Source organism: Eumetopias jubatus, unplaced genomic scaffold (assembly GCF_037043125.1).
Source record: "Eumetopias jubatus isolate StellerSeaLion01/CBP00866 unplaced genomic scaffold, mEumJub1_p1.0 scaffold_3, whole genome shotgun sequence".
Taxonomy (NCBI): domain Eukaryota; kingdom Metazoa; phylum Chordata; class Mammalia; order Carnivora; family Otariidae; genus Eumetopias; species Eumetopias jubatus.
Window position 1 is genome coordinate 34,594,073 of NW_028274809.1, and position 17,360 is coordinate 34,611,432.

Consider the following 17,360-nt stretch of genomic DNA (forward strand, 5'->3'; position numbering starts at 1 on the left):
CCACTTATATGAGGTACTTAAGAGTAGTCAAAAATCATAGAAAGTAGAATGGTGGTTGACAGAGGCTAGGGAGGGAGGGAGAATGGGGAGTTATTGTTTAATGGATACACAGTTTCACTTTTACAAGATGAAAAGAGTTACAGAGAGGGATGGTGGTAACAGCTGCACAACACTATGAATGTATTTGATGCCACTGAAATGTACACTTAAAAATGGCTAAGATGGTAAATGTTATGTATATTTTAACAGAAGGCCAAACAAAACAAAACAAAACAGAAAAACACACACACAGCAGCACGTGTGCAAGTTTCCTGAAGTTTAAGACCTCTCTCTTGGCAATAGCAAGGAGACAACAACAGACACTTTACCTCAATCTGAAGGGTAATACTTGAATGAAAACTAGGATTGAATAATATATTCTATTACACAAAAGGGCAGAAGACTAAACGACTTTAGAATATGAGAGTAAGTAGTAAAATGAGAAAAATGAAGACAACTGAATAGAGGATCAAGATAAACTTATCAACAGGAAAAACTGGGATTACCTTATTTTGTAGGAAACAAGGCATTTGCAAGGCAGGTTCTGTTTTGTAGTAAGAATTGAAGAATAAAGTAAGGATTAAGGAAGGGAGGACCCCAGAGAAATATTTATTCCCAAGCATGTTTTTCAAAATATTACTCAATATATCAGGCATTGCCCAGGGGAAATACAGATGAAAAAGGCAGGACGCCTATTTTATGGGAATCATGTTATAGTTAGAGAGACACGTATATCAATCATTGTGAAGTAATATAATAAATACCATTTTCTGGGAATGTCTAAGATTTGTAGGAGCATAATGGAACAAAAAATACAAGAGGAAAGGCTTCAGATATGCGATATTTGAGCCAACTCTTCACAAATGAGGAAGGATTTGGGAGGCAGAAAAAGGGTATTTCAATCACAAAAAAAGAATATATGCTAAGACTCAGTAGCAAGAAATGAAACTCAAAAATTAGACCTATTCTACACCATTAAGAGTCCTTATACTATGCTAAGAAGTTTCAGCTTTAATCCCATAGGCTGCAGGAAACCAAAGAAAGTTTAAAGCTGGAAAGTAACACAAACAGGCCTGTACTGGTAACAAGGTTGAATTCTGATCTGAGTGTGAGAGGACGTTTACCTAGGAAACCAGAGGCAATGTGTCTACCTGCAATTGTCCAGGCAAGAAATGATGAGATCTGGGTAGTAGCGGTGATGAGGTGAAGGAGGTATGCACCCAATGGCATTTCAGAGACAGAGACAAAAGACTTGGTGTATAACTAGATATGGGGGGTAGAGGCAACTGTCAGGATAACTTCAAAGTTTCTATTTAGGGTGACTTAGTAGATGGGTTTTCATTAGCCAAAGAAAAGAATACAAGGGGTCAGAGAAGTTTGACAGATTAAGGTTTTACTCAAACTGCATAGAAATGACTTTGAAAAGTCTAATTGGAGGCATTCTACAGACACTTCCGGTGCCCAGGAAAGAGTGTGGGGTTATAGGTAAAAATCTGAGAATCACCAGTCCTGCTTGATGCCAGAGTCCCCTCATGACCTGAAGGAAAACCTGAGGTAGCTACAGGACAGTCTGATATTTGAGCAACTGAAACCTAGGAACAGGTGCTGCTTAGGGGAGTGCCTATTTAGGCAGAAGAGGTCAACTGTAGACTTCTGGAGAATAACAGAAATAGAGGAAAAAGAAACAGTAAAAGATACTGTAAAGAAAAAGAGATATGGAAGAACCAGGAATTACATTCTGTACTATGATACTACAGAAAGCAGAGGAGGAATATTAATTGTACTTAACCATTTTCTTACCAAGTGTTGATGGATACTGGTTTCAGACTGTTTTTCAGGTCTGAGTGATTCAACTTGGGTTCGTGAAGTGCAGAAACAATCCTGGGAATTCAGAAATGCATTAAATTAAGTTAAAAAATAAGTCACAAGATAAGTATGTGGATACAAAGGTCTGGTGACTGTGGTGAGGAACAGAGAAAGGGCAGCCTGCAGAACCATGGAATTGGCAGGATTCATAGCATGGAGGTTCTCAGTATGGGAAAGAAGGGAGAAGCAGCTGGGTATGAAGAAGACAAACTTCATATCTGGTAGAATTTACTTGGTGCTATCTCTGATCCTTATCCTATCCTCTGGAAGTCATAATATCAATTCACTTTCACTGCTGGTGTTACTTTTTAACCCTTTCATCATCTTTGCAGTTTTGTTTTGAATATTTAGCTAAAGATTATTCTGCTGTACTCATTATAAACAATTTTATTTTAATCCTCAGATTCTTTGTTTCCTAAATGTAGGAACCATGTTTATCCACATTAAATTACACAATGAGTGTATCTGGAACCAATTTTGTTTCTTAAGGTGATAAACATCTTACTTCAACTGGAAAGCAAATTAAAAGTAGGAGTCTTGCGGTGCCTGGGTGGCTCAGTCAATTAAGCATCTGCCTTTGGCTCAGCTCATGATCCCAGGATCTTGGGATAGAGCCCCATGTCTCCTGCTCAGTGGGGAGTCTGCTTCTCCCTCTCCCTCTGCTCTTGCTCTCTCTCTCACTCCCTCTCTCTCTCAAATAAACAAAATCTTTAGAAAAAAAGGTAGGAGACTTAGTTCCATTATCACAATTTACATTTTCCTACATTTTAACCCATGGTCCTATTATCACATACTGCCAATAAAGAAATGTAATACCGCCATGTGATTTATCATGTGGGGCAAAGCTGACCTTATTCTACTTAGGAAGAAAAGGTGTGTCGAAAGTATAAACAAATTGTATGAAAGAGACTTTTGTAATAAATTTTTTGAAGCATCTCATGAACATTTATTTGTGTATGAACAGTAAAGTACTAATATCAAATGAGTCTTCAAAATAAGCTCACCCATATCTACCTAACACTTTGTAGTCACTTAAAAGTAATCACACTTCCTTTCATTTAAAATAATGCCAGAATTTCTCACTGTCATTTTTTCAGCCTAAATTACTGATTATTTTAAGATGAATTCCTGCAGTTTGTATACCTTATCAATCTTATCACTATAATTTTATCTAAATCTCCTGTCTTATGTAAAACTCGCCCCTGAAGAACAGAAGCTAACAATGTCACGATAGCTATAGAATCATTTCCTTTGCAAAGTTTCTAATGGTTTGTCTAGAGTGAATAAAATGGACACTGAAAAGTTTTTGAAGATACTTATCACTGTTCCTCATGGTGGTTGAAAATAACCATCAGTTAGGTCACTTACATACTGTACTTGATATTTACCTATATTCTGTAACATTCACTCTGAATCATTCGGTACAATGGTATTGTACAGAAGAGTTAACATAGCAGGCCTAAAACTGCTACACTTAGAAAAGGCTTGCTTGCAAAGTTGACTCTTGGCCGGTATCTGGGAACTTGGATTTGGGGAGGGTTCTCACCCTTCCTGATAAGAACAGATCATGTGCCTAAATTGTGTAAACAATATAGTTTCTGCTGAATTACTGCTTTTTTCCTGGAAGTCTGAAATTTGTTACCTGCTAGCAGAAGGTACCTACATGACCAATCCCCATAAAAAAGCCTGAGAATGAGCCTCTAATGAGCTTCATTGGTAGGCAATATTTACAGATGTTGTCATCACCCTGGGAGAATTAAGCACATCCTATGTGACTCCACTGGGAGAGGATTCTTGGAAGTTTGAACCTGGTTTCCTCTGAACTTTACTCCATATACCCTTTTCCCTTGCTGATTTTGCTTTGTGTTCTTTGGCTATGAGAAATCTTAGTTATGACTACATGACTAAGTTTTGCAAGTCCTAGCAAATCATCAAACCTGGAGGTGGTCTTGGGGGGACCTCTAATACAGTTATCAAAACATATTCAAACACATAAAAAAGTCTTTCTGAAAAATGTCCATTGCTTTTTTTTTTTGATGGAAGAAAAGTTAATTTAAGACATATTGGGCATATTTTTAGAGACGCCAGGGTGGTGCAGTCGTTGAGCATCCAACTCAGGTTTCGGCTCAGGTTGTGGTCTCAGCGTCTGTGGGACTGAGCCCTGCAACTCAGCTCACGTCTGCTTAGGGCTCTTTCTCCCTCTGCCCCTCCCCCCTCTGTGTACACACACACACACACACACACACACACACACACACACACACTCTCTCTCTCTCTCTCTCTCAAATAAATAAATTTTTAAAAAATTTATATTGACCCTAATTTATTCTCAAAATAAGAGTATTGATCCATGTTTTTGGTTTATAGAAATAAAGAAAACACTTTATAAAATATGGTAGACCTCCATTTCATTATCTTTATAATTTTCACAGTTCAAGAAAGTGATCACTAATGTGAAGACAGCTAAAACCAGCCAATGTTATAAGGCAAAATGTTTTTGCTGACCTCTCCTAAAAAATGTTAGCATGTTCATTAGCTGCCCAAGTTATAAAATCATAAAACACTCATAGCTTATCCTTCAAAACATTTTTTATATCCACATTGAATCAATTAGATGCTGGTGAATAACAGCTTATGAAAAATGCACACATTAAGGTCTTTTAGGCAGCACAAATGATTTCAAAACATCCAGAAGCTGCCCCAAAATATTTTTAATGTATTTTTTTAATCCACTACCATAATAGCCAAATGAAAAGCAGTTATACCTAAAAGAGAATCTAAAGGAAAATATTTTACTTATGCTGCTCCTTTGAAAACACCATTTCTTAACTCTCCAACAGAGGGTAAAACTTGAATGGGGAGGAATCCTTCATAAGTATAAACATCAACTTTATCTCAGTTGTACAAATATCTCATTTAAGAAAATATTCAAAGAATTCCAAATCTTTCATCATTACAGGAAGAATATATTTAAAAGTAAAATTATTAGCAAACTGAATAAACTTATTTCACCCATTATTAAATTCTATTTTTTTCACAAAACCCATAATTATAGAATAATAGAATAAATATTCTTTTTCCAAAATTCAGAAGCTCTGGGAATCCACACAGCCCTCTAAATCTTAGGATCTTCATCTGTCAAATGCCCTTTTACATCTCATCCAATTTACAAACTGATGTAAAATTGTTAATCTTAAGTAATCCTTTAGAACAGGGGTCCACAAACTCTACAGTCCACAAGTCAGTCTGACCCACCACCTGTTTTAGTGAATAAGGTTTTACTTGAACACTAACACATTCATTTTTATTCGTTTACATATTGTCTATGACTGCTTTCACACACAACAGAAGAGTAATTTGTTACAGGGACCATAGAGCACACAAATACTATCTGAACCTTTATAGAAAATGTTTGTTCATCTCTGCGTTAGCAAAGGAGGTATTTCGTAACAACTTCCCACAGAGATAAAGCTCCTCACCTTTTTTTTAAGGTTTTATTTTTATGTAATGTCTACACCCAACATGGGGCTTGAACTTACAACCCTGAGATTAAGAGTCACATGCTCTCCTGACTGAGCCAGCCAGGTACCCCTAAAGCTCCCCTTTCAAGTAGAAAAACCTTACTTTAAAAATAAAGTAAGTGCATTCTGTATTTTCCATATACCAAACAAATCATACAATAAATCCAACAAATGCATTCTGTATTTTCTTACTGCATAGTTCTGCCTCTCAGACTTGGCAAATGATGGACTGGCTTGGCAGATATGAGTTTGAGCCCTGGCAATTCTTTGCCATCTTGGGCCAAACTCAAAATAAGGATTAAACCACCTGCCCTGCGATCACTTACAATTTTGAAGACTGGAAGAGATATAATATATGAAAGTATTTATAAACTGCAAATCATCAAATGCACCCATCACTTTTTAAAAGATCATTACTTTAATAAAGTCAGATATTGTATTATGTTCTATACAAGATATGATGAAAGACTTGAAACTACTTGATCTAAATAATATTTTCTGTAGGTTGAATATTTTTTACCATATGATTTCTGGTTCTCAATCTAGATACCATGGATCTAATATAAACAAAAAACAAGTTAGACTCTATACATATATTATACATTGATCCAAATATTTTTTGTCTTGTTAAGAGGCTTATTTTTAATATCATTTTGCTTGCCTTTGGTCTAGTGGAAATTTATAAAAGGGATTTTTGAAAGATTTAAGGATGAGGCATAGATAACTAGATGGGAGAGGCATATATAAGTACAGTAAATGTATGAAAACAAGTGGGTATGGGACAAAGGAAAAGAATAATGAATATATTAGAAAAGTAAAGGAGAAGCTCTTTTTTTAAAGCAACAAAAACTCAATGAGAATTTAACTCATTTCTTTCTGAAGCCATTCAGGTCAAAATAACATCTCAGCATAACAATATCCCATCAGAATATGCCTTCAATTATGGCTCTGCACTAACATTTAACTACTCTGATGGCACAAAATTAGACCTATGCTTTTTTTTTTAACAGATTTATGTTATTTCATTTTATAGATTTTATTTATTTATTTGAGAAATAGAGAGAGAGCACAGAGGGAGAATGGGAGGGAGAAGCAGACTCCCCACTGAGCAGGGAGCCCCATCTGGGAATCGATCCCAGGACCCTGAGATCATAACCTGACCTGAAGGCAGACACTTAACCAACTGAGCCACCTGGGCGCCCCTTACTTCTTTGAGAGAGATTGAGAGAGAGAGACAAAGCGCACAGGGAGAGAAGGAGGGCGGAGAGATTCCCAAGCCAACTCCTCACAGAGCATGGAGCCTGACCTGTAGCTCAATCTCATGACCCTGAGATTATGACCTGAGCTGAAACCAGGAGTCAGAGGTTTAACAAACTGTGACACCCAGGTGCCCCGAAATTAAATCTATGTTAACACAAACTTACCAAGAGAGACATTGAATCGTTTTAGTTCACAGAAAGTGTCAAAAATCCATCTACTCCAAAAAAGATTTTTGCTTTATCTTCAAGATGAAGAAATATCCTATTATAAAAAACAAAAGCAAAATAATTTAGATTTACATAAAAGTTCCCTGAACTAGTTGCTATAAACCCATATGATATTTAGGCAGTTATTCTTTGATGCAAGGACCAGAGACATTTCTAAAAAGTGTCTTTACAGAGCATTTCTGTTTACAGAACACAATTTGGGATCTGACGTCACAACAGAAAGGCAGAGTTAAGTTGAAGGACAATTCTGAGTATTTCCAAAGGCCAATATACCTGCATCTCTCCTTCCCTATCTTTTCTGTACTTTTTTTAAAGAAACTTAAGCAAATGTGAAACCAATATAGAAAATCAATGTTGGACCCATTTACAAATATATCCCAATAATTTCCAATGATTCCAGTTATAAGGAAATGTTGAAGGTTCCAAACCTCCCTGATTGCATTAATTACCTATTAAATCATTTGGGGTCCATGACTAGCAAATTTGGGAAAGACTCTGGATTAGTAACACACTAGGAATAACATTTTCTTGTTGCTATTTTTTTTTTAAGATTTTATTTATTTGAGATAGAGCAAGCGAGCACGACTTGGGGGAGGGGTAGAGGGAGAGGGAGAAGCAGACACCCCACCCCACCCCCAGCAGGGAGCCAGACTTGGCCTTGATCCCAGGATCATGACCTGGGCAGAAGGCAGACGCTTAACCCACTGAGCCACCCAGGTGCCCCTCCTTGTCATGTGTTTTTAAAAAAGATAAATTTCTTTTCAGTTCCACATAAAAATAATATTTTGAGGCTGAATATTTACCTTATGATTCTTAGTTCTCAATTCTATTCTTCCTAGAATTTGACAAGTATGAAAGATATGAAGATTATACAAATAATTCCTGTCCACTTTCATTAGTAGAGTATTAATCTCAATAGTTTATGAAGACGCTGCAACAGATTCAGAAGTTTAAAATAGCAACTTCTTCAGATTCAAGAAACTACAAAGGCACCACCAAAACTTTCCAGATTTTTCCTAACAGAAAGGGTGGCAATGTTCTAAACTTCCTAGTGTTGGGTGTTTGTTATACCTAACCAATATCATCTCTTTCTTAATTGTGGTTATTTTAATGAAATCCCCAAGTTTAATCAAGATAAATATCTAAGCAAAATGAAAGAGAAAGGGAAGACTGTGTAAACAATAGATGTTATAGAGCAGTATCCAATTTTACTAAGGAAAGATATGGATTTATTCAGGATATTCATTACAAACCCAAAGTAGAGAACAGGAGGAAGAAAAACCTGAAAGGGTATGATTATTTTGTCACCTGCCATTCATTATCATCAGTTTAAGGCAGTGCCATGTCACTTGCTGTATTACAAAAGGGGGAAAGCAATACCTGCCCTGCCCACCTTCCAGGATGATTGAGATCAAATGAGATACTTCATCTGAAAGGGCTCATAACTACCAAACACTGTACCAATATAAGAACTTGAGTGGATGCTCTGAAAGGTACACTCAAATATTACTGGTGGCAGCTCAAAAAGGTAAGGCTCATTTGGAAAGCAAGTTGGCAATGTTTCAATGACCATGAAAATACTCACACCTTTTGATCCAGTAAAGTTCTCACCTCCCCTAATCTAATCTAAGGAAATGTCTAAATAAACGAAGAAACCATACACCTGTAGAAAATCATTACACTGTTAATCTGAAGCAGCCAAGTATTCATTCCACATGTGTTTAATGAATGGCTACCATGGTCAGGCACTGGGGACACTCACTGATGATCAGGGCAGACAAGGCAGTTTACATTCCCACAGACAGAAGGATTAGGGATGTCGTGATTAATGCAGTTTTCTGGCTATCAGGATTTTGTTTTTCTTTTTCCACCTCATATCAGCAAGTTCTTTAGTAACAAGCAAAAACTTTAAATTCCATTCCATTATCTATATTTCAGAAAAACTCAGAAGAAACTGACCGATTTATGAGACTTGATAGTACTAAAGGAGTTGTCCCACGGGGGTGATTTAATCCCACAGATTTCTGCTTTAGTTATGCCAGACGATTAAGAGATGATTTTACAAGACATTTTGCGATCAAGGCAGCAGCTGCGCCTGGTAAAGATGGTGGTGGGGTGGGAGGGATAGATTCGCGGTCATAATTTTCTCCTGCATGCTCTTTCACTAGATACGAATATAAATCCTCCTTAAATCATACTACAGACCTATATTTTTAAATATATTACAAGTACATCAGTGTGGTCCCTTGCATTTGTGTCTAACAAGCTAATTAGGGTAAAGCTTTATAAATAAATTTGCTCCATTATAGAATGGTTCGTCCAAAGGCTTTAATATCAAAGGTTAATTTCTGTGAAAATCATAGGGCGCATTTATTTACAGAACTCGGATTCTGAGTTAATTTAGGCATCCAACAGAGGCTATTGTTAGAGGGAATGCAAAAAAAAAAAACCAAAAAACAAAAAACGACTTAACTCTGCTGAGCCTTAAAATTACTGTAATTTTCAAAGAGATCTTGAGAAGCCATAAAATCTTAAAAATTATAGCGACGCACAACTCCGTAAGATTTTCCAAACTTAGTATCGTGACTCATGCTTTCAAAAAATATTCCCTGAGTGCCTACTGTGCGCCGGACGGACTCTGTGCTAGGCAGACGCTGTGTCACAAAATCCTGGCCAAGTTCTGAGGAAAAAGGTATTCGACACAACAAAGCCACGAGGAAAAAACACGACGCTGAATTTAAATACTGAGAACAAAACGAAGCTGGAGCATTTAATTTTGTAAGAGGTTATTTCCGAGTCCTGCTTTGGGAGATCGCTATAGCGAACTCGCCGAAGGTGGTACCCAGAACCTCGCCCAGAGGGTGTCTTCTGTTCGGAAACTCCTCCAGGCTCGGGAGCGCTGCCAAAGGTGAGAGAGAGGTGGGGGAAGAGAGCACTTCGGGAAGGAGCGCCCAGCGCACCTGGCAACCACCGCCTACGCTGAACGCAGGTGCCTCCGCCACGGGGCGGCCCGGGGCTCAGCGACCGCTCGCCACGCCACGCCACGCCGGACTCCAGCCACCGCTCCACCGCCCGGGCTTGGGTTCGAGGCAAGGGGACGAGTTCTAGCCTCGGGCTTCCCGAGGCGTGCGCGGTACAAGCCGCACTCCCTCAAGTCCCCGACCCAGCCCTCCACCTCCCCCTCCCCGGCCCGTCCTCCCCTCATTACCCTGGCGTCGACCACGACCAGCGGCTCTCCTCAGGCGGCCAACGGCGCGGGGCCTATGGGCCCCAGGAGCCCAGCCCGCCGTGGGGCACCTCGAGCGCACAAGACCCGCTCCCAGCGCGGGCCGCGGGGCGCAGCAAGGCGGCGCGACCCGGACTGGGGCTGTGGGCCTGGAACTCTGCCCCAGCCCCAGGCAGTACGCCCGGAGTGGATTCGCCCTAGGGTCGCGGCCCCGCCTCCCGCCCCAGGGCCAGGCGCCTAGGGGGCGGGGCCTTCTAGCTTGGGGGCGGGACAAACGCGCAACAGCTCCGAAGGGTGAGGGGGCGGGCGGACAGGAAACCACAATTCCCGGCAGGTCGCGCGCTGGCGCCGTGGAGGCTGCTGGGAGAGTGGGTCTCCGCTCTTCTCCAATGTGTGGGGCTGCTAGACAGCCGGCCTCGCTGCAAAACCGAAGTCGCCGAGTGATGATGTTGTGAAGTCGCCCGCACGTCCCTGCCACGCCCGGGCGGTTACTGGCAGCGCCGGCCGCTTCGGCTGCAGCTCTCAGGCTGACATCGCTTTGGATCCTATTCCCTGAGGGAGCGCGGGCGGAGGACAGAGGACGTCGGGCCATGCCTGTGAGTAACATTCCCGCGCGTGACTCGAATTTGCCTTGGCCAACTTCTCCTGAAGGCGGAGGAGCCTCCCCGCCCCGAGCTCCTCCCGGTCCTCGGAGGTCACGCGCGGACATCAGAGCCGGAGGCTGGGTATCGCAGGCCCGGGTCTTCGTCGGGTTCCCGCCCCGTGGTGGGAAGTGGTTTGTTTCCCAAGTGTGGGTGCGAAGTGATAGGCGCCGGGCTCTGGTCTGTGGGTTCATCCCAGCTGCGCCTCTGAGGATTGCAGTATCTCATTCTCTGCCGGAGAGCATCCACCTGGAACCCCATCCTTGAGCGATGAGCGGCTTTAGTGTCTGGACGTTGAACCTTTAGCCTCGGTCACCATATGTGATGTCAGCGAAAGGAGAGGATATTGCAAAGAGCTCTTTCTGTGCTGAATTGGGCTTTTCTTGTGATTGATTTTGAGCCAGATACCACATATGCTTTAAAAGAAACGGTTAACTTAGTTTCAAGCGTAAATAATAGATGTTGGCAGATGTCCTTTTTAGTAACAGCGTAAAGATAATCTCCCAAACACTTAAAAGAGTTCTGGGTCATAATAATAATGGTGAACTCAGCTCGTTGCTCACGAAGTTTATATTAAAACCTGCAGTTTCTGAGCCAGAAAAGAAAGAAAGAAAGAAAATCCCGAAGCAGTAACTTTTCACTGGAAATTCATTAAGCTAGAATAGACCACAGAAATAAAATGACATGTACTCTTCCAGTTTTTTAAAAAATATATTTCGGGAAAATTTGTCCTGACCTTCATACCTTTGCTGTAGAATTGGAAGTCTGAGTTACAGTGATCTCCAAATAGCACGTTAATAGCGTTGACATGACACTTCAGAACAAACTGTGAAGGACATTTGGTGGTGGGAAAGGGCAGGGATGAAGACACTTTAACATCTCAGCAGCTTTTCCAGCTTTCTATTTTTAAAATTAATGTTCAACAAGTCTCAGACATTCAGCAGTCACATGTATGAAAGACTGTTTTGTTAATTTACAGTTTTTTATTCATATGTTGAAGGAGTCATAAGAAAGAACAAACATTTGAGTACATGTGACCCTTGAACAACGGGGGGGGGGGGGTTAGGGGCACCAACCCTCCTGTACAGTTGAAAATCCGTGTATAATTTTTGACACTCTAGAAACTGTACTAATAGCCTGTTTGACCAGAAACATTATTGATAACATAAACAGTTGACTAACATATTTTGTGTTATATGTATTACATGCTGTATTCTTACAATAAAGTAAGCTAGAAAAAAGAAAAAGTCAAGAAAATTATAAGGAAAAGAAAATACATTTACTGTACTGTATTGAAAAAAATCTGTGTATAAGTGGACCCTTACAGTTCAAATGCCTGTTCAAGTCAGCTGTACTTTTAATCAGCCAGGCACACCAGTCATGAGCTCTACATACGTTCACTCAATCACTATAATAACCCTGTTGTGCTAATCTGAGGCTCAAAGGGTTTGTTTACATTACAAGTGGAGATTCAAACCTAGATCTGCCTTGCGTCAAAGTTACAGGTCGGGTAAGTTGTACCTACATCAGAAATTACCTTAAAGTTTGGATGATTCAAAACTATTTTCCAGCATTATTTCCTAATACTGGTTCCTTATACACCTTGAATATCTAGAAGAAGTTCTGAACCCCTGCTTTAGTACTTCTGAACAAAGTGTTCTCTCTGCTTGCCATTCCTGTACCCCCACAGAGCTGCTCATTTCGACCCCAAAAGCCCATTCCAAATCCACCACAGTTTACGTGTGTAAGGCATGATAGGATTGGATTTTCATCTCAAAGGTCCTTTCTAGTTCCAAGGTTTAGTGATTCTACAATTGAAAATATGAGCCAAAGAGTATTATTTTTCCACTGGAAACTGGAAATCATGGTTAACATCAGTAGTCACAAAGAGTAGAAAAACTAGCTTCTTAAAAATTTTACATCAATATCCAAAATATGTTAAACACCAATATAAGGAATGAGACAGATAGTAATATATTATTTCATGATTACTTTGAGCTCTTTATGTTATCTGTAAGTTTTTGAACCTCTTTAGTTGCCATCTTGTTTAGTTGTTAAGAAATCTGAGGCATTAAGGTAATACATTTTAAATGACTTAGTAAATAAAGGGACTAAATTATTCATGGCTTCCAGTCATATTTGCTCAGACCTGCAGTGTTCATGTAGTAATAGGAAACATTTATGTAATACTTACTATGTGTTAGATACCTATCTTAACGTTTTACCTATATTATTCTCACAATAGCACTAGGAGGTGTTTTGGTAGATAGGCAACTGAAGCAGAGGGTAAGTTAACATACCCAAGGTCATTCATCTACTAAAGTGGTGGAACTGGGTGTCAAACCCAGGCAAGCTCAGAATCTTTAACATTTACTGAGCACCTACTGTGAACCAACCCCACAACTGGGTGTTTTTATTATAATTAGATCATTTATCAGTACAACTACCTTAAATAGAATGTAAGTTCAGCATTTGGTGACTACCCAAAGCTGCAAGATAAGTAAATGGTTGAACCAAGATTTGAACCCACTCTTGCCTTTCTTCAAAGCCCTTCTTCTTTCTTCTACTTTCCCTTAATAATCAAATCTTTATTAAATACCTTTGATGGGCCAGAGACTGTGCTAAGTGCTAGGGATTTAGCCCCTGCTTTTAAGAAACACAGTCTGAAGAGGGAAAGACACAATTGTTACAGTGTATTAATAGGATAGCAGTATACAGAATGCAGCATACAGAGGTTCAAAGGGTAGTGAACTCTGCCTGTAGGGTGAGAAGGCTTGGTCCAGTCTTAGAAAAATAAACGGGAATTAGCCTGGGCAAAGAAAAGGAAAAGGGATTTTTTGGGGCTGAATTTTGCCCCACCAAAATTTGTATGTTAAAGTCCTAATCCCTGTAACTTCAGAGTGTGACTGTATTTGGAGATGGGGCCTTTGAGGAGGTGATCGACTTAAATGCGGCATTTAGGGTGGGTCATAATTCATTCTGACTTGTGTCCTTATAAAAAGAACTTTAGAAACAAAAAGAGACACCAAGGATGTGTGCACAGAGGAAAAAAAATATGTGAGAACACATTGAGAAGGTGGGCATCTGCAAGCCCTAGGAGAAACCAAGCCTGCCAACTATTTGAGATTTGATTTCTAGCCTCCAGAACTGTGAGGAAATACATTTCTCTCATTTAAGCTACTCAGTCTGTGGTATTTTGTTATGGCATCTGTGCTATTTTGTTATGGCAGTCCTAGCAAACTAATTCAGGGATGTTCTAGCAAAAGGAATGACATACAAAAAGCCTTTGAGGTATGCCAGGTGATTAGGTTTCATGGTAAGAAGCATTGAGAGATGAAGCTGGAGATTAGGCTGGGGCCATATTAGGACAATTTTGTATGAAACGCTAAGGAGCTGAACTTGGGGGATGGCATGGAGAGGGTTTCTAGCAGAGGAAAAACATTGAATATTGATTTTAGAAAGACTAGATAAAACGGAAGCAAGAAGATCAATTAGGTGGAAGCTATACTAAATATTTTCTCAGAATATTGAAATGTCAAACTAAAACAGAACTATTGTTAACATAAGGGAGATTTTAAAGGGCACAGCTAACCCTTAGGGTAAACATGGAGGATTTAGGAAGAATTTGTATGTACCTCTTAGTACCTAGAAACTGGCTTTACTTTTGACATTTTGCTTTCCATGAATAAATAAAGCTTTACTCAACTATCACAGAATATTCAGTATTTTCCCACCAACAGACACTTTTATGGTGCTTACACTGTTCTAAGCCAAGTCCTTTGACAACCTCATGAAATATCTACTATTACTATTTCCATTTTATACATAAACGTATCGAAGCACAGAGAGGTTAAGTAACTTGCCCATGGTCGCATAGCTAATGGCAGTGTTAGATTCAAACTCAAGTAGTCTGTCTTCAGAGTCTATGCTCCTAGCCATTATACTATATGTTGCCATATATTATTTATCAAGATCTTCAACTACCTATGAAAGGAGGAGGAAGTAATACAAAAATAAATTGGGTATGTATGCTGTAGGGAGTATATAGTTTATCAGAGGAGATAAGGAATAATTATATGGTTAAAAAATGTTTTAGAGAAAAGGGAGAGTATTGGGAAGTAATCTTACTTCAAGTTGGGGCTTCTGGGAAATCTAGCATTGGGAAAAAGTGGTACTTGAACAGGGGTGTGAAGAATGGCGACACTTCGAATATGTAGAAAGAGGGAGAGAAATTAAAGGTAGAAGAAATCACATGAACAAAGTTATAGGATTGGGAATTTCCTGGTGTTTTTAAGGAGCTAGTAAATACAATCCTTTGTTTTGGCTGGGATATATTGTGTGGTTGGAGAATCTAGTTTGGGGGTCATGGGGACAACAAATGTCTGGGAAAGAGAGGTCTTAGGGATTTAGGGGCAACAAAAATTGTGAGGTTTGAAGTCAAATGATTGAGGTATATGCCAGATGTAATTATCTTTTAGGAGAGGATAAAGCTCATCTAGTCCCAACTTGTGAGTTAACAAGTCCTGTCTTCACTGTCTCACAGATCCCTCTTGTTTCCATTCAACTCTTTTATGCCTTTATTACAATTATCCAGGCATAATATGATAATTTTAAATTATTTTGTCTCTAATCTTTACATTGTTGAAATTTATCCTGTATTCTGACTCCAGTTTTATTTCTCAAATGTCACTTTTTAAAAAAATTTATTTTTAAGTAATCTCTACTGCTTAGAGTAGAAGCACCTAACTTGGGGCTTGAACTACAACCCTGAGATCAAGAGTTGCATGCTCTCCTGACTGAGTTAGCCAGGTGCCCCTCAGATGTCACTTTCCATTTAGAAACTTGTTTCCTGTGGGATCAAGTTCAGACTTCTTAATCTGAACTTGTCAAATTCAAAGCTCCAAGTACTTTCCCAGTAATCATCTCCACTTAAATTGGTCCGTTTACTGCTGCCAAACTGGCTCTGTCTGCTGTTGGCTCTGGCGCTTCTTTTTTTTCTTTGTTCTTTACCTACTGGATACGCCTCTTCTCACTATCCAAATCTTTCCATCCTTGAGGAACCCACTTAAATCTTACTCCTATGTGAAACCAGACCACTTCAGCTAGAAAAGAACTTTCCCTCCACCTGACTGTATAATTTAATACTCATTAAATATTTATTATCTGGTGGTGTTATCTTCTTCTCTTAGATATCCTAGACCATTAAATCTAGGTTTAATCTAGATCATAGAACTCATTACAGCTGTCCCTAATAGATCTTAGGTTTCTTAGATCTTTAACCTCCCTTAGGCCAGATTGTATACTGTTGTATGCTGTTGTATACTACTTTTTTTTAAATCTCTTTCCAATCTTTCAGTTTAATTCAAGAGGCATTTATTGAAAACTGTCCAATAAGCAGCTGATTGACCAGTTGTTAACTCAGGTCATTTTATTGAAATTTCTTAGGTAACAGCCTTCTTAATATGTAATGTTCCTAGCTATACTATTGACTCACATAACCTTGGGGATATCCGGTTTAACCACGCTATATTATGATTTATTTGTGCTAGAAAATGAGCATGCTCGTGTTATAGAGGTGTAACTAATTCATGTTGTAAAGATCATTGAGGTCTTTGAAGCTTATCCATATACCTCTGTCAGTATTTGCCAAACTTCAAGTTTTTTCTCTTTAGAAAGCTTTCTGACAATAAAGAAGGAATAGCTCAAATAAAATAGGGTCTAATTTAAGAGTGTTACACTATTTTGTGTTACAGTAGAGTTGATATATGCATTAATGGTGAAAGAATTCACCCACCAGTTCAATTAATAGTTCATTTAACAACAAATATGTAATGAGTTGCTTAAGCTCCTGCCATTATACTCTCATTCTGATCAGCAAGGAAGAAGAAAGGGAGAAGGTAGGCACTTCCCCTTCCTTCCTGGAAGTAAGTTGTAATATATGTTGTGAAAGAAACAATTTAGATGCTGAGTTAGAAAATAAAGATGTCAGGGGAGGCTACGTTAGATCAGGTGGACTGGTAACTTCTCCCTGAGGATAACTTTTCAGCTGAGATTAGAAGGGTGAGAAGTAGTTACCATATAAAGAACAAGTGGGAAGAATATTCCAGGTACAGTGAACAGTTACAAAGATCCAGAGATAGGAGAGAGTGTGATGAGGAAGTAAACAAGCCTGACACAAGGCTGTGTCTCTTTGGCTGACTGAGCAAGGAGAGTGGTGCAAGATGAAGAAAGAGAAGTAGGGGCTAGACTACACCAGATGTGTAGATTTTATTCTAGGTTTTTTTTTTAAGGAGTTTAGCTTTTAAAACATTTTTCTTGTCTTACAGAGAAGAGAGAAACCAAGAAATTGAGCATGGAGGCCTGTTAAGAGGTTGGTTTGTAGACTAAGAGATAATGATGGGTAGAATTGGGATGATAGAAGAGGGGATGAAGAGAAATTGGTAAATTTGAGGTATTAGACTATACAGGATTGGTAATGGATTGGATGTGGAAGGTGAAAGAAAGGAGGTATCTGCTGTTTAGTGGATCAATTCAAGAATTACAATCAGCCTGTGAGAAATTTGGATATTGGAAGAAGTCT

General features: G+C 39.3%; 2 protein-coding genes across 4 annotated transcripts in view; one reads left to right on the plus strand and one right to left on the minus strand.

Annotated features, from left to right (window-relative positions):
- STRADB (STE20 related adaptor beta) overlaps positions 1-10,332 on the minus strand; it is a 36,192-nt gene extending 25,860 nt beyond the window's left edge. Inside the window, exons 1-3 of one of the 3 annotated variants that reach the window (XM_028124752.2) lie at positions 10,122-10,331; positions 6,851-6,947; positions 1,840-1,920 (exon numbers count right to left, since the gene is read on the minus strand). In XM_028124752.2, the coding sequence (XP_027980553.1) occupies positions 1,840-1,920; positions 6,851-6,862 (93 nt within the window). In that variant the 5' untranslated portion in view covers positions 6,863-6,947; positions 10,122-10,331. Of the gene's footprint in view, positions 1-1,839; positions 1,921-6,850; positions 6,948-8,872; positions 8,960-10,121 lie in introns of those variants that run through there. The other 2 variants (XM_028124760.2, XM_028124769.1) reach the window with 2 other exon arrangements.
- A 134-nt stretch (positions 10,333-10,466) lies between these two features.
- Positions 10,467-17,360, plus strand: part of TRAK2 (trafficking kinesin protein 2) — a 70,412-nt gene continuing 63,518 nt past the window's right edge. The window contains exon 1 of the mRNA XM_028125824.2: positions 10,467-10,735. The gene's annotated coding sequence lies outside the window, so the exon portion shown is untranslated. The remainder of the gene's footprint in view (positions 10,736-17,360) is intronic.